The sequence below is a fragment of the Lissotriton helveticus genome, chromosome 2_2 (assembly GCF_964261635.1).
Source record: "Lissotriton helveticus chromosome 2_2, aLisHel1.1, whole genome shotgun sequence".
In the NCBI taxonomy this organism is placed as follows: domain Eukaryota; kingdom Metazoa; phylum Chordata; class Amphibia; order Caudata; family Salamandridae; genus Lissotriton; species Lissotriton helveticus.
Window position 1 is genome coordinate 461,253,273 of NC_136060.1, and position 24,918 is coordinate 461,278,190.

At 45.5% G+C, this 24,918-nt stretch overlaps 1 protein-coding gene across 4 annotated transcripts in view; it reads left to right on the forward strand.

The window, feature by feature from the left end:
• PTPRA (protein tyrosine phosphatase receptor type A) overlaps positions 1–24,918 on the forward strand; it is a 724,758-nt gene that overhangs the window by 617,076 nt on the left and 82,764 nt on the right. For 3 of the 4 annotated variants that reach the window (XM_078678706.1, XM_078678707.1, XM_078678705.1), the window contains one exon: positions 16,294–18,738. In XM_078678706.1, the coding sequence (XP_078534832.1) occupies positions 16,294–16,368 (75 nt within the window). In that variant the 3' untranslated portion in view covers positions 16,369–18,738. Of the gene's footprint in view, positions 1–16,293; positions 18,739–24,918 lie in introns of those variants that run through there. The other variant, XR_013608377.1, reaches the window with a different exon arrangement.

Genomic DNA, 24,918 nt, shown 5'->3' on the forward strand with positions numbered 1-24,918 from the left:
GCGCAGGTGCTGCCACAAGTCCCGGAGGAGGCCCGGGCCGTGCTCTCCCAAGGTGTCAAGGACGGGAGAAATGCAGCAAAAATCGCCATACGGTATGCTTTGGTTACAACAGATTCGCTGGGCAGATCTATTTCAACGACAGTGGCCTTGAGGAGCCACGCCTGGCTTCCTACAACTGGCTTCTCGGGGGATGTCCAGGCAAATCTGATGGACATGCCTTTTGAGTGAACCCACCTTTTTGGGGGAAAGGCAGACTCTGCCCTGGTCAGGTTCAAGGACTCAAGAACTACGGCCAGATCCTTGGGCCTCTCCTCCACTCCTCGTGGCCAGTCTTCCTTTCTCCCCAATCATGGCAGCGGTAAGGGTTTCCAGCCGCATCAGCCCTATCCTAGCCACCGTCCCGCACAGACTGCCCAAGCCGTGCGTGGACGGGGTACATTCCATACTCTGAATGGAGGCCAAAAGTCATCTACCACACTGCCCCCGGCAGCCGCAGCCTCCAAGCACTCCTAGGCTGAATCTACAGGACCACAATACTCCAATGGGGGGGAGAATTCGTCCCCATCTTCCACGCTTGAGATCTATAACATCAGACAAGTGGGTCTAGCAGATCGTCCAGGAGGGCTATTCTCTTCTCTTCCTTTCCTTTCCTCCTACTATTCTGCTGAGTCAGGAACGGCTGGCAGCTGATCACTTAAAGCTGCTCCAAGAAGAAGTTACAGCTCTTTTGGCCAGAGGAGCTATAGAGAGCGTTCCAGCTTCAGAAGTAGGCAGTGGCTGATAATCCCGCTACTTTCTGATTTCGAAGAAGAATAAGGGGTTTCTGCAAATGTTGGATTTTCAGACCGTCAATCTCTTCCTCAAAAAGGAGAAATTCAAAATGCTCACATTGGCTATGGTCTTGTCTGCCCTAGACCAAGGAGACTGGATGGTAGCTTTGGACCTACAGGATGCGTATTTTCACATTCCCATCCTGCCGGGCCACAGTCGATACCTGCGGTTCAATGTAGGCCACAAGCACTTTCAGTTTACCGTGCTCCCCTTTAGTCTTACCAGCGCCCGAGGTGATGGAGGTGCTTGAAGCTCATCTGCACATGTTAGAGGTTTGTCTTCCCCCTACCTTGACGACTGGCTGTTGAAGGTGTCCTCGCCCCAGGCAGTCGTCTCCCACCTTAAGACTATGGCGGATCCCGTGCATTCGCTGGGGCTCTCTATAAACGTGCCAAAGTCACACCTGACTCCTCCTCAGAAGGTCCTTTTCATCTGAGCTGTTCTGGACAAGATGCAGTTTCGTGCTTATCCTCTGGAGCAACGAGTTCAGGATATTCAGGTATGATTCCATTATTTTAGCCCCTAGCCTGGATTTCTGTGAGGTTGACTCTGAGGCTGTTGTGCTTCATGGCCTCCTGCATCCTGTTGGTAAGACCCGCAAGATGGCATATGCGGGCTCTGCAGTGGGACTTGAAGTTTCAATGGGAACAGCATCAGGGAAATCTCACCAACTTTGTACAGATCTCGGAAGGGACTGCAAAGGATCTGCAGTGGTGGTTATCGAACTGAGATTGGGTCAAAGGCAGACCTCTTTCCCTTCCCCAACCAGATTTCACAATCGTGACGAATGCTTCCCTTCTGGTATGGGGCAGCCACCTGGGGGAGATGGAGATCAGTGGTCACTGGTCTTCGGTGGAGACGGGGCTCCACAAAACTTGCTGGAGCACGGAGTAATTCGCTTGGCATTGAAAGCATTTCTTCACTCTGTCAAGGGGAAGTTGGTACAGGTGTTCACGGACAACATCACTGCCATGTGGTACTGCGACAAGCAAGGCGGTGTGGGGTCGTGGACCCTTTGTCGAGAGGCACTGCATCTCTTGACATGGCTGAAACAGTAGGGTATACCCCTGGTGGTTCAACACCTTGCAGGTTCTCTGAACGCCAAGGCAGACGATCTCAGCCATCGATGCCTAGCGAACCACGAATGGCGTCTTCAGTCGGAGGTGGCACAAGGTTTCTTTCAACAGTGTGGAGAACCTTGGTTAGATTTCTTCGCCTCCGAAGAGAACGCACAATGTCAGCAGTACTGCGCTCTGGAGTTTCTTTGGCGGCTATCGCTCGGCGACGCGTTTCGTTCCGAGTGGAGCTCAGGCCTGTTGCACGCCTTTCCGCCCATACCACTCCTGCTCAGGGTTCTGAAGCTCAGGAGCGACCAGGCCCAAGTCAACCTTGTGGCGCTGGACTGGGCAAGGAAAGTCTGGTACCCAGAGCTTCTGAGCATGCCTGTCGATCCTCCGATCAGGCTGCCCCTTCAGGAGGATCTTCTGTCACAGCAGCAGGGGAGGATTCTCCACCCGAACCTGTCAACTCTGCGCCTCCATACGTGGAGATCGAGCGACGGTAGTTGATGGCTTTTGACCTTCCTCCCGAAGTCTGTGATGTTATTCTGGTGGCCAGGCAGCCGTCCACTAAGTCGGCATATGCCTGCTGTTGGCAGAAATTTGTATTATACTGTACAGAAAGGTCTATTGACCCTCTTTCTGCTCCTCTTTCTACTGTCCTTTTGTTCATTCTTCTCCTCCTTAGTGGCGATTACATCGGCCCGGAGGGTAAGTGTGTTGCAGACGTTATCCAGCTCTCCTCCTTATCTTGTGTCCTTTCCGGACAAGGTGGTGCTTCGCACCAGGGCATGGATGACCAACTCTTTTTGTGGGGTATGTGGAAGCAAAGAAGGGCACGGTGGTGCAGAAAAAAAACATCGCTCGCTGGGTTGTTCTCTGCATTAAAATCTGTTATGCCTTGGAGAAGAAGCAGCCCCCTGAGGGATTAAGAGCCCATTCCACCAGGGCCTTTGCTCGGGGTGTCCCAGTCCAAGACCTCTCTCAGGCAGCGACATGGACATCATTGCACATGTTCGCAAAACATTATTGCTGTGATGGTCAAGTACTCAGGGACGGGCACTTTGCCCGCACACTTTTGCAGGACTTTTTAGTCTAGTCCATGAGTCCGCAACCCACCACCGGAATGGTATGGCTTGGGTATCTAATTCAAAGGTAAGGAATCTGTAGCTAGAAGTCTCTATCAGATGACACATCTGGTAGAGACTCTAGCTGCAGATTCCTTACAGCCCCATCCATGCTTCCCCGCTTTGTGCACTGATGTTGTAGGTCTAGGGTTACTCCCCTTTCACGGCTCTAGTTTTGCACATGTTATAGTCAGTTACTTCATGGCTCTGTGCTTCTGGTGTGGAAAAACGAAAAAGTACTGACGTCCTGCGTGCCTGGGTGGTGCCTCTGTGGGCACTGCAAAGTCTTCCCACTGCCGCTTTCGATCTCCAGACAAGGTGCTCTGTCTCGCCCCCGTTCCACTGAAGGACTGATTCCAAACGTCTTGATGCACCCTGACTTTTCAGGTCCATCAGCGACATTGCAGCATATCAAAGTCCTCCAAGGGGACCATGCGGATCATTTTCCACATGCTGCCACTCTTTTTGGGCCCGGTAATTGTTGGTGGGGCCATCCTTTGCACCATTTTTGCCCCTTCTGCACGGCGTGAACTCCGACTTCAATTCCGGCTCCAAAATCTGAGTTGGTTCTGTTGATGCCGGTATCAGCGCCACAAGCACTGGAGAATTGACAACCTATCTTGTTGTCAGACTCCAAGGGCAGTTCCAGCTTGGCATTGGCTGTGCGCCCACCCCAACAAGGTGCAGCTAGTACTCAATCCTTCTAACTCGGACACAATGTAATTGGCGTGCACAGGCACTGCACCAACCTTTTGGCTCACACTCCGAGCAGAGTCAGCCATGTGGAGACAATACTGGAGGTGATGGATACAAATTTGCCCCTCAAGTGCAGCTTTTTGCCACAATGAAGTTAAAAACCAGTGTCCTCACTGAGATCCTTCAGCCAGGCCAGGCACTGATCAAACTTCTTCTGCTTTCAATGAGGTTCCCCCGGACAAGCTAGTGGCAACTTTGGCTAAACCATGTTTTAACCCTCCAGTCAATCACCAAGTAGCACGTCTTCATAGACCAGCTTCAAACAACCCTGATTTTTTTTCCAACCTAGCATCCAACCCTTGAGAACTTGGTGGTAGAGGAGTCCACCAGCAGAATGAATCTGAACTCCTTTCCGACTACTCTTCCAGATAAAGTCCAAACGTAAGGAGCCATTTGGGGGGGGAAATATTTTCATTGGCTGGCCTTGCCTTGAGGTTGGTAAACGCCAGGTGCCTCCATGCATTCTGGAGCATGGTTCGTTAGATCCTGCCGACAGTCCAGGAAGACTTATGAGCTTCCTTGGCCCAAACCATCCAGGAAGGCCAAATGTGACCAAGTTTGTCATCTGATTGGGACTAGACTTCACTGATTGTTTAGGATACAAGTGTGATGCTTCGGTGTCATGCTTGGATGAGTTCCACCGGCATCTCGTAGGACATGCCTTTTGATGGATCCTGCCTGTTCTTGAAAAGGCAGCCTTGGCCTATGGAACATTTTAAGGCGCGCCGAGCCACAGGTCCTTCCATGGGCCTTTTGGCATACATTTATCAATTTCCACAACAGTTTTGCCCTTTTCTGATAGGGGTCGCTGCTTCAACTGACAATGCCAAGGTCAATAGGGACAATGCACGTCTTGGTCCCCTGGCCCTCCGTCAGCAAACTCAGAACCTTTTTTAGTATGTCCTAAGTGGCACACAATCACCCTGTAGGAAGCTGAATCCACTGGATCCATTTCTTCATCCAACATCACATCCAACAAATGGGTTCTTCAAATCGTCCAATGGGGTTACACCTTGCCATTCATTTTCGGCCCACTGAACCTTTGATCTACATCATAGTAGATTTTGGAGGATGACCTACCCATCACTAGGTGCAGGTTCTTTTGGCCAAAGAAGCAATAAAAGAGGGTGCCAACCCTGCAACAAGGGATTGGATGTTATTTGTGTTGCGTTCTTGCTCCAAAGAAGGACGGAGACCTTTATCTTCACCCTGTAAATTCCTTCCTGGGAAAGGATAAAAATCACGATGCTCATGCTGGCCATGGTTCATTGATTCCTGAATCCAGGAGATTAAAGGGTGGGGTTGGACCTGCAGGCCACTAATTTTCATGTGACTGTCCTGCAGGCCCACAGGCTCTACCTGCAGTAGGTCAGGAGCTTGTTCAGTGTGCCATGCACCCCTTCATCCTCACCAGTGCATTCATGGGTGTTTGACAGTGATGGTGGTGGTGGCTGCAGCACATCTTCAGATGTCTGATATACCAGTCTTGCCCTACTTCGACGACTGACTTCTGAAGGCGGGCTATCAAAGTCTGTGGTTGACCACTTCCAGATGGGCTGTGAACCATTTGATGTCATTGGTGTTAAAGTACCAAAGTCACACCTGACTACTTCGCAGAGGCGGCTCCTCATCAGAGCCATCCTGGACACAGTGCAGTTGCAAGCTTTCTCTCTGAGAGCCCAGGACAGTCAGGCTATGGGCCTGACTTGCACCTTCTCAATATGTTCCTGAAAAAAGTTCAAATGGCTCACTCTCGCCCATTTCCTTTCTGCCCTGGACCCAGGAGACTTGATGGTAGCATTTGACTTGGAGAACCCCTATTTCCACATCCCCTTCCTGCCTGCCCACAGCTGTTACCTGTGGTTTACAGTGCACCAAGAGCACTTTCTTTGACATGCTCCCTTTTGGCCTTACCAGCGTCCCTCAGGTTTCCACGAAAGTGATGGCAGTGATTGCGGCTCATCTGCGGAGTTCAAGGTTTCGGTCTTGACCTACCTCAACCATTGGTTTTTGACAGTGAGTTTGCCCCAGCCAGTCTTCTTCCACCTTCAGACTACAGCAAACCTCCTGCACTCACTTGGTTCACTATATACAGGCCAAAAGTCACAGCTGAATCCTCCTCAGATGCTCTCTGTCATCTGAGCCTTTCTGGACATGATGCAGTTTCGGGCCTATCCTCCTGACTAGCAAATTGAGGTTATTAAGATTCTTTTTCTGATGTTTCAGGATTTTGGTGAGATTGACTCTGGAGCTGTTGGCCTCATGGCCTGCTTGGTACTTATTCCCGTTGGCATATGTGGTCTCTGCAGTGAAATCTGAAGGCCCAGTAGGTGCAGCATCAGAAGACATTTTCTGACATGGGTCATATCTTGGAGGGAACTGCAAAATGTATGCAGTGGTGGCTAACAAGCCGCAAATGGACCAGTGGCAGAACTCTTTACCTTCTCCAACCAGAACTGACTGCAGTGACAGATGCGTCACTCCTGGGCTAGGAGGGTCATCTGGTAGAGGCGGAGATCAGAGGAAGGTCTCTGGCAGACTCCAAGCTCCATATCAACCTATTGGAGCCTCAGGCGCTTCGCATTGAAAGCCTTTCTTCCTTCAATCAGGGGAAGGCTGGTGTTCACAGACAACACCACTGCATGTGGTACTGCAACAATCAGGGTGGGGTGCATTTGAGATGCTCTTTTCACAGAGGCCCTGCATCTCTGGGCATGGCTGGAACGTCAGGGCATTTCCCTGGTTGTTCAACACCAGTCGGGCTCTCTGAACACCAGAGAGGACAAACTCAGCTGAAAATGCATCGCAGTTGACGACTGGCTTCTCCTTCCGGAGGCGGTGCAAGGTCTCTTTCAGCAGTGGGAAGAGCCTTGGTTAGATCTATTTGCCACCACCGAGTATGTACTATGTCCACAGTTTTGCACACTTGAATTTCCAAGAAGGCTCTCTCTCCGACTCCGACCTCTTGTACGCCTCTCCTCCAATACCACTTCTGCCCAGAGTTCTGAAAAATATCAGGAATGACTGGCCGCAAGTCATTCATGTGGTTCCGGATTAGGCACCGAGAGTCTGCTATCCTGAGCTGTTGAGCATGACCATCGGTCCTCCAGTCAGGCTGCCCCTTAGAGAGGATTTTCTGTCGCAGCAACAGGGGAAGATCCAACACCCATACCTGTGAACCCTCCACCTATATGTGTGGAGATTTGAGTGGCAGCAGTTGACAGCTTTCAACCCTCCTTTGTAATATTATTCTATTCAGATATACGCCTGCTGTTGGGCTAGGTTTGTGTCATAGTGTGCTTCCCACAACATTGATTCCCTTTCTGCACTCTTATCCTAGGTTCTTCGGTTTCCTTTATCTTTGCTCTGTTCTCTGCCATTTCAGCATTTCTGGAGTTGCCGGACCAAACTTCTTTTTAAGCCACCCGTTGTGGCAAGGCTCCTTGAAGACATGCAGTATATGCTTACCCCCACACCATTCATCATGCCACAGTGGGACCTCAATCTTGTTCTCACCTTTCTGACGTGTGCACCAATTGAGCTTCTGAACAACTGCCTCTCAAGCTATTGACCATCAAGACTGCCTTTTTAATGGCCATATCATCAGCCAGGAGGGTCCACAAATTCCAGGGCAATCTATGCACCCTCCTTATACCACCTTCTACTATGGTAACTAGTTCTCCGTACACATACCTCCTTCCTTCTGAAGGTTGTGAGACTCTTCCATGTAGGCCAGAGCATTACCCTGTCTACCTTCTTTGCTCCGCCTCATCCCTCCAAAGAGGAGTAGACTCCACTTTCTGGACCCAAAAAGAGCTTTGTAGGCTCACTCTCACCACAGGCAATGATGCGACTACTGCATTAACGCATGACATCCCTGTCCTGTACATCTGTCAGGCAGCAACGTGGATATCCCTGCACACATTCCCCAATCACTTCTCCCTGGACAGCCGGGTCAGTCATTACGGGCACTTCACCCATTCTGTCCTACAGGACTTTGATTTAACTGGGTTTGAAGACCCACCTTCGGGGAGGTATTGCTTGAGTATCTGTTCTAAGGTAAGGAATCTGCGGCTAGAAGTCTCTATAGATGAACGACTTACTTACTTTTGAAAACTCCTTATCTGGGTGAGACTCCATCTGTCCACACATTCCTTACCAGCCCTTCCATCTTCCCCGTTGGGCGAACCGATTACGTTGTAAGCGACACCCTTCTCAGGGCCTTACTTAGCTTGTCACACCAATGGTCGTTTCTTATTGTGGTTCCGTGCTCCCAGTGTGGAAATTCGCAAATGTAATTATTTAGGTACCGTGCACTTCACTGCCGTTGTGGACGATGCATCGTCAAACGATGCCACCTACTGGCATGCAGAGGTACTGTTCAAAAATCTTCTGGAATCCAGTATGATGCCTGGGTAACATTTTAAGGCAAGGAATCTGCGACCAGATAGTCTCCACCAGAGTCTCTACCAGGTAAGGTGTTACCAAAGGTAAGTAATTTGTTCTTTGAATAGAGCGAGTTCCCCAGACGCAGCGCGGCTGCAGCATGATCGCCTCGTTGCCTGACAAACAGACTGGCAGCGTGCCTGGCTGAACTGGTGGTACTCTCCACTTTGTTCTTGGCCCACGAAGGGAGCAAATAGATAATGGGAAGTGCACTGGTCTGCTGAAATCCAAAAGAGGTAGAAAAAGTTTGCATTTAAAAAAAAAAACAAAAAAAAACTGTAATGCGCTGTCATAGCATGATAAAATCAGTTTGTGAACTTAAACAACCTTAGGACAAGCATGTGATTGATATTGGAGGCACTTTTTTGCAGAATTGGGCTAAAAAGCACACTGTGCCTAGTGACATATGCTTGCGACTAAAGACTTTTGTACCCCCCGTGCATTCAGTGGAAACTCTCTCTCTACAGACAAAGTTCCTGGTGCATAGAAAATGGTCGGGAATAGCCGATTTTATGCGATTGTCACTGACCCAAGGATATGTCCTTCGGTCAGCCCTTTGCTAAGAGCTCACACAGGCCTTGCACATCAGGCTTTGAGCAAGGGACTGCATGCTCTGTGCATAATGCTGGCTGTGCAAAGTGTCTTGCCAATGGAAGTATGCAAAGGGTTTGACCAATTACCCCTTGGTGTAGACTAAACACAGAGGATTCAGTGAGCACAAGACGTGGGGCATAGGGCATGACCGAAATGTTTGCCCCCACCCTGTGACTGTCTTATACAGCAAAAAGTCATGTTCACTGTTTTGATTATTCAGAGACAAGGCCCTGTATATTGCCCTAAACCTTAAAGGTTTAGGGCACACAGATCTTTGCCCACACATCAAAGCATATCAGTCTGTAGGTACTGGGCAATAAGGAGAGCCAGTTGGCGAGCACACTAGTGCGGAAGCTTAGCTTTCAATTGCCTGCAGCTCACCCCGTGAGGTGCAGGTGCGACTTTGGCTCTGTGGCACTGCTTACCTGCGCGGTCTTCGTATCTGGTATCACATGGAGCATCTGCCTTTTCGATGGTCATGTTGTGTAACTCAAGCCATGGAACCATTCGGGGCAAGCGCCTCAAAGCAGATTGTTAGTTTGACATTCATCTTGTTGCAGGTTCATGGGATGAGGATACAGTGTGCATTGGAAGTGGCTCAAGAGCAGACCCTTGACCCCATACTATTCTGGTTCCAGCTCTGGTGGCTTTGCGCTTGGTGTGACATTTACTTTTGTCTCCGTCTTGCAGCTGTTGTGAGGTTGTGTGTAGAACCAAGACCGCTTTCTCAGTCATGTAGAACTGTGCACAGTATATACGTGTTCTGCTGTGGTGTATCTTTTATTCATACAAACGCCCGAGGAACAGTACACTGAGACAGTGCTGCTCTTTGTGGGTAGCAGGTTTAAACAGGTGCCAATGGTGAGGAGGAGACATGCATGGCAGAGGCTGTGCTCATGACAGTGCTGCTCTTTATCTCACCTCTCTTCACTCCCTTCATTATTCGGCTAACACGTGTGTTTCCGGGTAGTGGCTGGTGCCACCACAGAGGCCAGCAGGTGGACTGCTTACAGAGGGCTTCTTCCACTGCCCCTTTCCTCAGCCTGTGGTACGTTTTACACACTTTCATAGCTTTGTCCTGCTCAGGCAGCTGTCACTACTAACAGTGAAGGGATTCACTGACAGGGGAGAATTGTTCTAAGAAACCGCCATGGAAGACACAGCCCTCTGCTCAACCCGTGTAAGTATTGCAGCTAAAGTCAGGCTTTCCACCCCGCAAGCTTAGTACCGCAGACTGATATTTTACAATAAATGAATTTAGTCTTCTTTTTCAGCGTTTCGTGGTGAAGGCCCGCTCTGGGCTAGAGAGTCTGTGCAGAAACCCTTCCTAGGCCTGGGACAAGAGGGCGCCCGAAAAACACAATGGTGCCAGGGAAATGGCAGAAAAACAAATGAAGGAGTACCACCAGCAAGAATTCACAGTTTGCCGTAGTTGGTGGAAGCAGGGAAGGGGAGGGGAAACCTCCTTTTGTTAGAAACCCCTCACTCATCACCTAGTGATGACATGCTTCATCATCGGGGTCCACCCTAATGACCTAGCGTCATCAGGGTGTGCTACAACACCTGATTACAGTGGAGCAGGTTGTGAGTGAAGGTGCGTGAAAAAAGAAAAGGTAAGTGTGTTAAAAATTGTCCTGGTTTGTACTTGAAGAAAACAAAAATTTTTATTAGCAAGCAACTGGACAATATTAAAATCGTGGTAAGATAAAGTGAGGGTAGTAATGAGCCCGTGTATCTCTCTGTGTTAGGTCTACATGTTTCAACCTTCAGGGTTATGGTAAACCAGGTTTTCCTCAGGACCTTAAAACCAAGTTGGTGGACGGTCTGCGTCCCCTAAAAGACGCACCCAATCCTCCCAACTGGGACCACTGGATTGCAAAAGTGTGCCCGTGGTATTTGCTCGCACCACAGTGGGTGAGCTTCCAAAAATCAAAAGACTCTCAATAGAGTGTTCGAGTACTTCATAGGGCAGGGGAGGTTACCCTCGCAAAGAAACGTATTAGTTTGATGGCGAGAACTCTAGCCGGTAACCTACTGCCTTCACCGCCCCGTTAGTGATATAGCCAGGGAAATGGCACCACTCCCCCTCGGCTAACAGGAGATGCAGGGGGTGCAAGGAGCACCAAACTGTGGAGAAAGGTTGCAAAACACCAGCGGCCAATGGAAGGCCCTGTTGTACATTTGAATTTACTCCTGATGGAGTTTGTAGGAAACCAAAAAGGAGCTCGGGAGAGTGAAGGGCTCCTTGGGGAAAACTGTCCCACCGGGCCTGGTCATCTCTTGGGATGGTGCTCCAAGAAGAGCCAGGGCAATTCAGACCGATCCACCTCCTCTCATTCCCGGAAGTTGGGGGGTCAGTGAACGATGGAATTAACCCAGAGGACTGTGCAGTGGGGCACTCCTCCTTGTAGGGTGCAATAGAGATTTGCGCACTATGGGGCGGGGGGCCTGATGGCAAAGATAGAAATTGAGTCTGCATTGTGACTGTTCCCGGGGCGCCCAGAAACCTACCATCTCCTGGGTTTCAAGTTTCAGGGGGAAATGTATTTTAACAGTGTTAACCATGGTGTGCTATATATCGTGCGCCTATTATGAGTGGTTTAGCACCTTCCTAGAGTGGACCCTACACAAGAGGCACCCAAAAGGATGGAAACTACAGTATCTGGATGATTTCCTGTTTGTAGGCAAGCCCGGGTGGTCAAAGTGCTGGGAATTATTGGGAGCTTTCCAACACCTAGCGGTAGAGCTAACCTTCCCCCTGGCAGGAGACAAGACAGTGGGACCAGGTACAAAGATGGTTTTCTTAGGCAATGAGCTGAACTCCACAGCGGGCACATCCCGCATGCCGGTGGATTCGTGCAGGATATGAAAAAAGACATCAAACACTAGTAGGAAAGGAGAAGGCCACACTAGGGGAACTCCAAGAACTAACTGGTAAAGTGAACCCCGTTGTCTGACTTATTCCAGCAGGGATCATGTTTGCAAGGAGACTCATGCAATTGATACGGGGGAGGTTGCAGAAAAAGCCCCATCACACAAGGCTATGGTCGGGTAAAAATTGACTTCAATATATGCTAACATTCCTGAGAGATTTTACTGGGATCCTCATCTGGAGAGGGTCTGGGTGTCAGACAGGTGGATAGACCTGTGCACACTCATCCGGCAGCCTGGGTTTCGGGCTATCCTTAAGAGCAATTGGTGTATGCAGAAATGACCCCAAGGGTGGGCAAGGGCAGGCCTCATCAGAAACATTACACTTGTCGAATTGTCCCCCATAGTGGAGGCGCTAACAATATGACCAGAGCAGCTAAAGGTTATGAATATCACACAATGGTCAGACAACCAAGCAGTGCTAGACGCCATGAACTAAGGGGCAGCCATATGCCAGCAAGTATTAAAATTGCCCTGGTACTTGGTAAGAATGCAACTAGAAAGCAACTTAGACATAAAAGTGCGACTTGTCCTTGGGTGAACAGTGCTCAATGAGATGAACTCTCTCACTTCCACTTGGGCAAATTCAGGAAGCTGGCACCGGAAGCAAAACAACAGATGATACCATTCCCAGGCAGTTTGTGGGCATTAGTGGATGTGACCTGTCCCACGTAATAGAATGTACATTAGCCACCAAGACGTCCAAACACTATGCAACATACGCAGAAACAGTCCAAAAGGCATCAGGGCTAGCTGCTTTTCACAATCAAAAAGCAGGGCAACTGAGAGGTTCATAAAATGGCTGCTCAAACAAAAGTAAAAATTATGGGCACAGGTCAGCATAACGGGCGTGGTACACTTCAGCAAGATCGCCACAGGTAGGGACCCGACCAGTTCACACTACATAAGTGTGGCCATGAAAGGGTGGCATGGGCTTGAGGGACTTACCAAGGATACAAGGCTACCATACAAATTTTATACACTTACATAGCTGGTGGGGTTCCTCGAAACAATGTGCACAGACAATTTCGAGGCAACACTGTTCCAGGCAGCCGCTCTAGTATTTTTCTGGGCATTCAGAGTAAGCGAACGAGTGGCCCCTCAAAGCAAGGGGGAAAGCGCTTACAGAAGCAAGACATACAACTAAGCATTGGGCAGATGCAAGTGCTACTAAGGAAGTCCAAAACAGACAAGCTGGAAAAAGGGGTTAAGGTGCAAATGAAGGGCCTCTCCGACCACACCTTATGCCCTGTAAGCAGTATCGGGCAATACTTGGTGCTAAGATCAGAAGGGGATGGGGCTCTGTTCAAACACAGCAACGGGGAGTGCCTAAACGTTTTTCAGCTCAAGACTGTGCTAAGGATGGCCAGCAGATCGTTTTGACTCGCACTTGTTCCGCTTAGGGGGGTGACAACCTCTGCAACTCGTTCCATCGCCAGAAGGCATCCAGGAGGTGGGGAAATGACGCTCCAACACATATAAAAGCTACGTTAGGGGGCAGCATCCCTGTCAAAAGTAAAACAGGGCAGCGCCACCCCCCAACAGATCTGTAGTAAACACGTCCTCCACTGGGGTCCATACGGGGAGGGGGCAAGGAGGAGACGTGAGTCTGATTATTCTGCGCTTACACCACAACAGGTACAGAGTACAAGACAGTATGAGTTGTTGGGCACTATTTCATGTGCAGGATCCAAGCCTAGTGGTAACGGGGAGGGCCAGCGAGGGGTGATCGCCTGCAACAGACCGACCTCAAGTGGTTCGGGCTGCCTTGAATGTGAGGGAAGCAATTGGGGGCTACTCTTGAAGGGCTACATGCCAGCCAGCAAAGGAAGTCGGACATCCTAATTACACTCCAGGGAGACAACGACCTGGCCCAGTTGGACAGGAGGGAGCTCCTGGCTCGCATTCGGATAGACTTAAGAGGCATCGAAGTTATTTGACAGCAATGCCCTGGTCTGGTCAGAGATCATTCCAAGGCAGAAATGGAGGTGTGCTTGCTCAACAGAAGCCCTGAATAAATCCCGAAAGACATTGAACGTGGCAGAGAAAAAATGTTGCATCGGAAATGATGAGGGAGGATCCGGCGAGGCCTCCTCAATCTGTAGAGACCGGATTAATTTTACAGTGACAGCGTACACCTTTCCCCAGATGTGACACAGGCTTTCTGGTCCAATATATGGGCAGCCCTGAGGCTGGCTGCTATTGAAGGGACCAAAAGCTAGGGGTGGTTTGAGGGGGGTGGAGCCACCATTGAGCGGTAACTCGCTGGCGGAAAGGAACTCAAGGATTATAGGGAGGCCGCATCCAACACAGCAGGTGGCAGAACTACGTACCTTGGGATGCCTTATGGAGGGGATACACAAAACACGGCCTCGCAGCCCAGGTCTGCCGAAGGGCGGGACGCAACAAACCATCAAGGTAGTGAGTTAAGCCTACAAGGTTTAAAAGGAGTACCCACTAGACAAAAAGAAGAAATGCCAGCGCAAAGACTCTAGTTACTTACAAAACTTTGGATTTCATGTATGGAGAATTGATTTATGATTGACAGGTGGTGACAAGGCAATGAGGCAGAAGTGATTTATGGTCTTTTCGATTTGGTGCATCATTAAAATGTAATTGATTAATTTATGAAGATCTGTCACGCCGGATGGGTCATAAAACTGTCACCATGATCTATGATACATCCATCGCAAATGATGTATGGCCCCTAATAAAATACAGATACGGGGCAAGTGCTGTACATCGTTGTTTAAATAAACTGCTGCCAATATGTCGGACTGACCAAAAAATCTGTATCATTTTTTGAGTGGTAGACTGCATGCAGGGGTTTCCTGCAGCAGCATATAAGACCGAATCAATGATGTAGGTAATTTTCTTCGATGTTTTTATTTTTAGAGTGAAATTATTAATTCATTCCTAAACTACAATTTGAAATTACATTTTGTTACATGTATAATTATTATGTGCATGCTTAGGGAAGAATGGTGTATCACACGTCTTGCTGCACGGACTTGGTCGTAAACAGCATACTCATTTGAAAATGTATTTATTTTATTTATTTATTTTTATTTTGAAAGTTTTATATAGCGCGGACAAGATCCTTGCAGATATCGGAGCGCTTTACATAGAAGGGGTACATGAGGGAGCATAGTCACAGATAAATCAATAGATCACACAGTACAAATAGGTGGCTGCAAAGCCAATCATGTGAGTAATAAGACCGCTAATACAAATAAGCAAAGGGGTCAAACATGTGGTACAGATCGGTACAGAGTATTAACAGAGTTCGAGATAATAGTTCAAGTGTATTTAGCCATGAGGATAGCTTTTACTTCATTTTTAAAGAGTGTAGTGGAAGAGATAAGCCTGGTTTCGGGAGGGAGTGAGTTCCAGATCCTAGGCGCCATTCCTGAGAAGGAGCTCTTATATGTTTTTTCCTTCCGGAATCTTCGAGGTTTCAGCAGAAGATTGTTTGTGCCTCTAGTGTTTCTGGCTCCGCCAGAGATTGTCAGCTTCTGAGCGAGGTAGCCGGGTGAGTTTAGGTGTACCGCCTTGTGTGTCATGCAGGCGATTTTCAGATGTATTCTGGCTTCAAAAGGTATTCAATTTACAAGGTAGATGCCCTACTTTTTGTCCTTGAGAAGAAAGCGCTCTGAAAAATACAGTGCTTCAAGTGGAATCATGAACAAATGGTGAATATCACTGCATCTAAGTTCATGGTGACCAACCTGCCTTCTGAAGGAATACTATTACGCATTTCAAAATCCATATACAAAAGTCTTATGTCAAGTAGGATTTGGTAATAGGTTAAAGATGTGCCGTTGTCCCAAACACATTTTCTTGCCAAGTGCTTTCGATAAGGTGTCACTAAGTGGCACACATGATATAAGTAAATGTCACTCATAGGCACAGTGAAAAAATAGAAATGACATCATATGTATGCTTCAAACTTGGCAGCTATGAAAGATGTGGAATAAAATGATGTCTTAAGTATTAAATAATTTTTTATGGTCACAGCAAAGATGAGCCTGTTGAGTTAAAGCTGTTAATTATCGTGACTTATGGCTTTTGAATTTTAGCTTTTGTCTTCTGAATGATAGCATATTTGAAAATTCATCTTTTTAAAAAATATATGTAAATAGTTCAGGCCAATAGTTTTGCAACTATATTCGTTTGTGGAAATGTAAAGCAAGGAAAAGCGTTTGATAGTGACCAACATAATGTATACATATTATTAAAGTGTGGAGAAAATAAATAAAATTAAGGTTGTAATAATGTTTCTGTTGCAATATTTTCTTTGTGCTTAGAGTAGTAAACCGAAGCAGCACGTGTGTTTTGTGCGTAGAGTAGTAAACCGCAGCAGTGTGTGTTTCTTTGTGAGTAGAGTAGTAAACCGAAGCAACATGTGTCTTCCTATTCAATGTGAATGCCATTTAAAGATGCATGTGCTCTTTCATGTTTAACCCTTCAGTGGTTTATTAGTATGATTATTTGGCACAGTTTCTCTATGCTCCTAACTAGTCCACCTTGTTTGTCTTCCATTTAATCAGGAACAGTACGAATTCTGCTACAAGGTGGTGCAAGAGTACATCGACGCATTCTCTGACTATGCCAACTTCAAATGAGCAAAGAAGAGACAGAAGAGTTGCCTTCTTTAATATTTTGTAATATTCTGTTTAATATACCCAGATTTCTGTATATATCTTAACTGTTTTAGAGGTTGGTACCACAGGCTCCTTACTAGCTTGAATTTTTATATGTAGCAAAGTGTAAGCTGAGCTAGATATTTTAGTTTTTCCACTGAAATAGCTTGATGTTTGGATTAATAATAATGACAACATCTCTATCTCCTCTGCTGGAAAATTCATGCAGGCCATGATTTTGTCTGAAAACTGTTTCTTCATAGGAGAAAGTCCTTTCAAGAAATGGAACAAAAATCATACAATTCAAGTTGACCAAACAAGGACGGTGCTCTTTAAACGCTTGCTTTTCCTGCTGTTACCAGTACTTTTGTTCTGTATGTATATAAATAACTTGATTTGGACAAGAAGAGACCAAAACCTTTGTGCCAAGAATCATAAAGGAAATCCCTCCCAGCATAATTATAAGACGTGAAGACATCCTGCAATAATGGTCAATCCGGATTTAGAAAACAAGGCTTTTGTGCCTCTCAACAGACGCGATCTAGCGGTGGTTCTGTGTTCAGCGATGGGATAGAGATGCAGAAACACTGCTTTGGATTTCATCATGTTGAAGTTGCCTTGGCAGAACTGAACTTTCACTTGGTGTAAATTTGTTTCGCAGCAGTTGTTTCTGGTGTTCCCTGTTGTGCTATAGGGAAGACTGTCAATCCATTTCACTGCCCATGGTGGTCGTAAGGGCTCAGCTTGAGAAGCAATGTTGATTAGGTTGTGAAGTAGTAGCCGCCTGTTTGTCAAGTTCTTTAAGGGAGAGCTCTCGAAGACCGTGGTCTTTTTCCAGAATTCTCCACTATTCTTTTCTGTCCTCCACCCTTCAGTCCTCCCATTCACAAATGTGATACAGGTTTTTGGTGCCTCAGTTGCAGTATTTCAGGCATGTGGCCATTTCCTTCATCCTATAACTTTCTAAGAGCTATTTATTGAGTTGAAAATCTATCTGTCCAAAAACGTTTCTTCAACTTGTGGTGATACGTTCTGGGATAAATAGATAATATATGGGTGGTTAAGTGATGTGTAATACAGTACTTGTTGTTTGTGGTCCAGAATGGGATATATTTTATCCTAACCAGGGTCAATGCACATACATAATGTGGTCATGCAGAACTTTCTCATTTCTTAACAAAGTTCTTTATTATTCTTCTTCTATTTTCAAGGTTAAATTGTGGAAGGTATGGGGCAACACAGTACCTGAATGTGTGTCTGTTAATTGTGTGCATATTTCTAGCTTTGGGCATGTTCACATTTGGCAAACGAGTACAAAGTTGGTCTGCTCTTCACAATGCTGCAATAAGCTGGCATATCATGAAAAATCATAAGGGACATTTATTACACACACATTAAATAAAGGCTTCTTGGCACATGTCATCAAAGGACTCCAAATAGTAGGTTTTGAGGGCTTTTTTGCAGGTGGTTAAATCTGACATATCTTTGTCCTTTTGGAGGAAAAGAATTTACAACAACTAAGGCCCTGGCCAGGAAGCCTGTTCCTTGTCTACTGTGAAAAACAGCCCTGTTTATTGCTCAAGAAACTCCCCAGTGCAGGCAGATATTCAGGCAACTACCACAGCACAGCAGTGCTCTTTATCATATAGCGTTTAATTAGTTTTCAGTAAAACTGTTAAAACTGGATAGTTAAAATGAAGACATATGCCATTAAGAAGCTGTCAGCTCAACCTCTGAGCATAAACTCGACTGAAGGGGCAAGTTAGTGGTAGTGTGTGGTGGTGGAGGTGTTTAAGGACATAGAAACATGTATGTTTATTACATATTACATGCGTAATAAACCATACTCTGTGAAAGCGCAGAAAAAGGTAGGTTATTTTCTGCACCCTAAAAACATTTTCGAAAGAAGGAATTTAATTTGTCTTATGTTGTGATTATAGCTTGCAGCTCTTTCTTTCAATTCTGATGGCATATGTATCCTTCTCCATAACAAATCTTGATTCCCTTTGTGAGGCAAATCTGTGACCTTTTAAACCACCTCTGAGGTTTGTGAAATTTTCCTCCATGTTCAGATATTTTAAAATGAATATGGCTTTGTTCAAAAAGCTTGGGCTAAAGCCTGAATAGCAAATTTTGTCTTAAAGAGCCGCTTTGTTGTAGAATAACCTATTCGCTGTCACATGTCCGTAGGATAATTTCTGAAAGAATTGCACTTAAGCCCGCTTCCAAAATGCTCTCAAGAGCATCTCGAAATATTGCTGATATAAGAACTACCTCTCTGAGTACACATTATGTATTTTTATTTTGCTTTGCTGATGAATCGAAAGCATACTAATAAACCAGGTCTTTCAACTTAGCGTACACTTTAAATAACCTTGTTCTCTCCCCTCCACCCTTTCCTCTATCTCCCTGAAAAAAATCTAACATTGTAGGATGGCAAATAGAAATATTCTGGTGAAAATAATAAATCCACTTTCCTTTTCTCTGTGTTCAATAAGATGTAGTCCCTTTGGGGAGCGAAACGTCGTACACGTTTGCAGTGTCTTATGCCCACTCTTCCAGTATTTGACAACATTTGCATATACTGCTCTGCCATGACTCCTCTCTTTAATTGTAAGCTGTATATGTGTAGCAAAAGATCTATTATAGGAAAGAAGAGGGAAAGATTTTGGTTCATTCAGTCTTAAGGTCCAATTGGCTTCTTCCAACGACAAAACTTTGGACAGCTAATCATTTCTTTGTCTCATTACCATCTGTATTTTTTTCCACCAAATCTATTCACGTAGATGAAATAGATATGTCATCACCTGTCCCTAAACAATGGAACACTAGCAGTCCAGCTAAGAGGGCAGGGTGCCAGAAACTGTTATCAAATAGTTTTTGAGGACCACAGTAGTTGTAGTTAACGTAGATCAGACTTCTCCAACGAGTAGATCGTGAGCTACTGATAGTTTTTGGTTGGTTGAATTAATATTTGTTGATAATAATTCAATAGTGTGAAGTTGAGACACGCGTGTGTATTTTCAGACTTCATAATTCCCAAAATATATTTAAAGCTGATGTTTAAGTGATAAATCATGTGACACTGGGAGACTTATTACTAATATTATGGCTTAAGTACCAGGCTGATATATATTCGCCAGGTAGAGTCATTCCAAATTGATAAAGCCTTTTTTTTTTTTTTGCACTACAGCAAGCAACCCTGGATTGTTAAGCAGAATATTTAAAATGTTCTACATGGCTGACAAAGCTGCTTTGGAATCTTAAAATAAAATACCAGTACTGCAAATTTACTCTAGGGGAAAATCAACTCACATAGTGAAACAAAACACCATATTGACAAGACTGCTTTTTCTGTCTGATATAAATCTTTGTTTTTGATTTTTATTTTTCAAGAACACATTTTCATTTTTTGTAGAACATCACCACATACAATTACATATCTTGCAACTCAATGTTTTCAAATATAACCTGTAGACGACCAAAATTCACATTTGCACTCTCCTTTCACACCTTCCACACAAACATTCACCCAGACTCACTAGAGTCTCTCACACTTCCTATTTACACAATATGCATTTTTTAACCTTTATAAGAATGATTTTGCTTTGAACTAAGAAGCAACCTTGGGATAGATTTTGGTTTTTAGAACATTTCACACTTTCTGAAGATTCCTAAAGCTGCATAGAGGGCTGGTCTACGCGTTTCAAACACCCTTATTAAGTTTTTGGGGGGTCTGTCCCCTGTAGGTTTAAGGGAATGGGAACTTGTTGACTCAGGCTCTCACATTACCAGTGGAGATTTAAATTCTAGTCTCTGCTTTCTATTTCTCTAAAGGTTGTATGATTCTTAAGATCTCCAGTTCCCTCTGTTCTGCTGGTTGCACAACTTCAAAGTGTCTAGGGTGGGCGTGGATCTTTTGTGACTCCTGGCATGAGAGAATAAAAGTAAAATCATGTGCTTGGGGCAAATGACTCTGATTATGCTATTAGGGAACATGCCACTTATGATTTGGATAAGACACCTTTGGGACACAAAACTATAGCTTACAGCATGCATTACTTAAAAAATGTAACACCCATCCAGTTTTAACTACTCTTCTCTGCTTCCTAGAAACCTCTTATTTTGCAAAATGTGTGGCAATGAGCGAGAATATTAGTTTGTAGGGTTATTTTTTGTGGCTTGCCTTAGGATCTTAGAAAGGTTTGTTTGCATTTGCAGAGCTAACTGGAAAGGCAGTCACCACAAGTAGAGTTTGGTAAACGTTAAACTCACCAAACATTTTTTTATTAATTGTTTTTATTTTTAACGTAACGTTACAGTAGTGCAGTATTTTGTTGTATTTTTTAAATTCTTTGTATGTTTTTTATGGAATCTTGCATTTTTTGTATCTCTTATTTATTGAGCATTGAATGCTTTTTATACACAAAATCTTATTGTGTAGAATGTGCTATAGCTAGCGTAGTTGTTTGTGTTAATATAATGTATGCACAGCCAGAGTGATGAATGGGCTGTATTTTGTTGGATGTATACCACATGACTTATTTATGAGTGATAGATAGCTTGAATAGTTCCATGTAAAATTGCAGCTCCGCATTCTGGCTAAAACTATTCTTTCTAAAATGCAAGTGGCTGAGATGATAAAAGGTTGTGCTTAATGCACTTACTGCACCTATACAAGTCCTGCACAGTTGAGTAAGCTGAAACAGGCTACTAATCCTTCAAGCACAGTGTGCACCTAAGTGGATTCAGACCATTACAAGCATAGACTAATTTTGAATAGCAGGATAACTTTTACCCTAGGGCATGTTTTGTAAATACCTTAAATTGGGGTTCTAAAGAAAAGACAGACAGCAGTTCAATAAATTTTTGCAGATCATATAGTCCATCCCTTCTTAACAAAGCATATGAGTTGCATATCATTTTAATATTATAAATTATAATGCATTTGTTATTCGCAAATATACATATTTCATGGTCCCCATTACTGTCTTTCCCTATTGGGGTTGCTCTACCATTTCATGTCATTGGCCCCGATTAGGTCGAGCTCTTTTCCTTTCTACTAGTTGACCCCATCATCACTTTCTCCTTTGCAGATGCCACGAAAGTTAGCTAATGCCGCATTTTCAGTATAATCAACACTTATGTAAAGCTAAGACCAGACTGAGATTGTTCAACACCTTTAATGCTTGCATCTTCGCTTACAAATCTAGCTGTATATCATCCTGACGAAAACTTACTTGAGCAAACCAGTTCTAAAGACAGTTTTGATACAAACCTGGTAACTCCAAAAAAATGAATGACATTACTTTCAATGTCAAATCCATCCTTGTGAGTGGCCTTTATGTTGAAAAATATCTTTGCAATTTTTTTGGGCTATATCAGACCGATCCTGTTTCCCTGTACTAGATCCTACCTACTTGCTTTTGAAGTCTGTGTCTTGTTAGTGGTGTGATCCCCACACACTTCTTCTTTTCTGCCTGATCTTTTTAATGCTCTTCCTATATCTAAGTCGATTCCCTTTCACTTCTCCCTTATAGATGCCGTTTTCGTTGTCTCTACCCCTACCTATATCTCCTACCACTATTCTGGTATCACATCTGCTTATACACATCACCCTGGTTACAAATTGTTGTTTCTGATGCATATTTCTAGTGCAGATCCCCCACCTTCGCATGCTCCCCTGGTGCCAGACTGGATCAGGAAAGCTTTTGCCAACAATGCTCCTATGCACTGCCGAGTGGCGTTGTTCGGCTCCATGTTGATTCCACATGCTTCACAATTGTGCAACAAATGTGCTCTCTTGCATCCAAAATTGATTCAGGACCAATAAACGAAGTTGTATGTCATTGAACACAAGTAGTAGTCACGGGCCTCGCTTAAGTTCCACTACTACTCGAGTGTGCAGACTCGCTCCCAATGTTGCTCCTGTGTGAGATCAACTTAGAAGTTTAATTCCTCTACTAAGTCAGTAGCAAAGTCCAAATGCATGCACAAGAAGGTAACCAGGACACATCCCCAACATGCCACTTTCTATCCAAAGAGAACATGCAATGGTGTCTTGATAGAAGTTTGTCTCCTTCCAGATCTGTTTGCAGAGCGGATTCCACAGTTGGTCCTAGTGTACCCTAAAGTTCCTCTGCCTTTAATGACACTGCAGCAAATTGACATATTTAAGGCGGCTTTTCTGAAGATTTTTGGTGTTTTTCTGGAACCCTCTGCCATGCATTCAGGCCCCAAAGATACAGAAGGGCCCTCAGTCAGGTTACTGCCATCAAATCCATCCTCAGTGTCACCTGCCCTCCCCCCTCCCCCCGTTTGACTTATTCACCTGCTTGGGTGCGTGTACCACCCTGGCTGTACAACACAGTCCTTCCCTCCGACAGAGGAGTGTTCTAGGGTGGTACCGCTGTCTGGCCCGATGCCAATTTCAACCCAATTCCGGCTGATGTTATGCTACGAGATTGCAAAAGCGCACTATCAAGATACAGCTTAACCCTTATCCTTTGCCTCGACTTAGGGAGACAATTGAAGCTCAATTATTGTTTTAGCTCAAATTCTGGCTAAAGATTGCAACCACCCAGAGATAATGATGGTGGGGATGTAGATGATTTACTACGTCATTATGATAATTTTTACGTGGACTTGCAAGAGCCCAGGTGGCTTAAGACTTCCCTGGATACAGGGTTGAACTCAACATCTGGATTCCAGTGGAAGAGAGTGCACCATTTGCAATAGTATTCAGACGGGCAGGTGAAGTCTTAGGGCCTATAACTGTACTCTTTTAAGGTTAAAACTAGTGTCCTTACGGAAATCTTGCAACCTGGGCAAGCCACATCTGAACCTTTCGATGAGGTCTTCATTAACACCTTAATGGGCACCTGGTCAAAGCCCTGTTCTTGCCCACCTGTGAAAAGGCAGGTAGCCAGACATCATAGATCGCTACCTGGCAAGCCTTACTTTCTCACTGACAGACTTAGTTCAGGCTTCAACCAAAACTCTTTCTGTCTCACATATTTCACCTGTGGTTCAAGGGAGGCAAGGAGCGTTTTCAGTTTTCTCTGCTCCACTTCGGCCTCACCAGTGCCCTCTGGTATTCACGAAATTGATGGTGGTGATCGCAGCCCTTACTAAGAGGTCAGGGAAACCAGTTTTCTCCTACCTCTGACTGCCGTTGAAGGCAGGCCAACCACGGGCACTAATACACCACCTCCAGACGATGGCGAGTGTTGTGACATCACTGGAGTTTATGAGCAGTGCGCCAAAGTAGTACCAGACTCCTTCACAGTGGGTTCCCTTCATTGGAGCTGTCCGGGAAATTATACTGTTAAAGACCTTCCTTCTATTGCAACAAATACAGGACATTCAGGCTATGACCCTGATATTTCAACCACAGTCCTGGGCCTCGGTGAGAGTAGCTCGGAGACTTTTTGGCCTTTTAGCCCTCTTCTTCCTTCTTTTCATCTACGCCAGGTGGTATATGCAGGCTTTGCAATGAATTGTAAAGTTCCAGTGGGACCCGCACCAAAGAAATGTATAGGATGCCATACGTATTTCGGAGGAGACTGCACACAGTCTGTGGTGTTGTTACTGAGCCCCAATTGGACTGGCAGCAGGTCCTTTCCCTGCCCTGAGCAGACAGTTGTGACTGATGCATCACTGCTAGGCACGGGAGGTCTCTTGGGTGAGGCGGTGATCAGAGAACTCTGGTAGTCATCGGAAGCCAGACTCATCAGCTTATTGAAGTTAGGAGCCATTTGCTTGGACTTGTAGGCCTTCATACTGTCCATCAAAAGATGGCTAGTGCAAGGCCATATGGGCAATACCACCACGTTGAGCAGGGTGGAGTGGGATCCTGTGCCCTGAGCCAGGAGGCTGTCCTCCCTGGAGTTGGTTGGTGCATAAGGGTATCTTCCTGATCTTGAACACCTGGCAAAGTCTTTGAATGGGAAAGCGGATGAGCTCAACACATGATATCGGGCAGACCACAAAAGGTGACTGCATCACAAGGTGTGCAGGGCGCCTTCCAGCAATGTTGGAAAACCTGGTCTAGATCTTTTCATGACGGTCAAATGTGCAGTGCTAAAAGCTTTGCAGGCTTAGTTTTTACAAGAACATTGTTGGAAAAATCTTTCTGGATCCAGTTGGGTACCTGGAAAGTATCAAAGGTGAGGAATCTGAGGTTAGAGAGACTATTAACCAGAAAGAGGGTTACCAAAGGAAAATCACTTCTACCTTCATGCTAAATAACTTAGTTGTATTGAACAGTATAAAACCTTTCTTCTTTATGCTACTAAATGCTTCCTTCAAGTTTATATTAAAAAAATTATCCCAAATTATAAACTAGATGTACGTATGCATATATTCAGCTACTGTGTTTACAACCTAAACGCCAAGAAGGACTTTAGCTGCTGCACTGTTCATTGAAATATAGTTTTGAAACCCACAGATTGACCTTACTCCAGGTGTTCAACAATCTAAGTCCTGATTTATCTCGTTTGCATTATAGGGCATATTATTTGTGCTCACCCA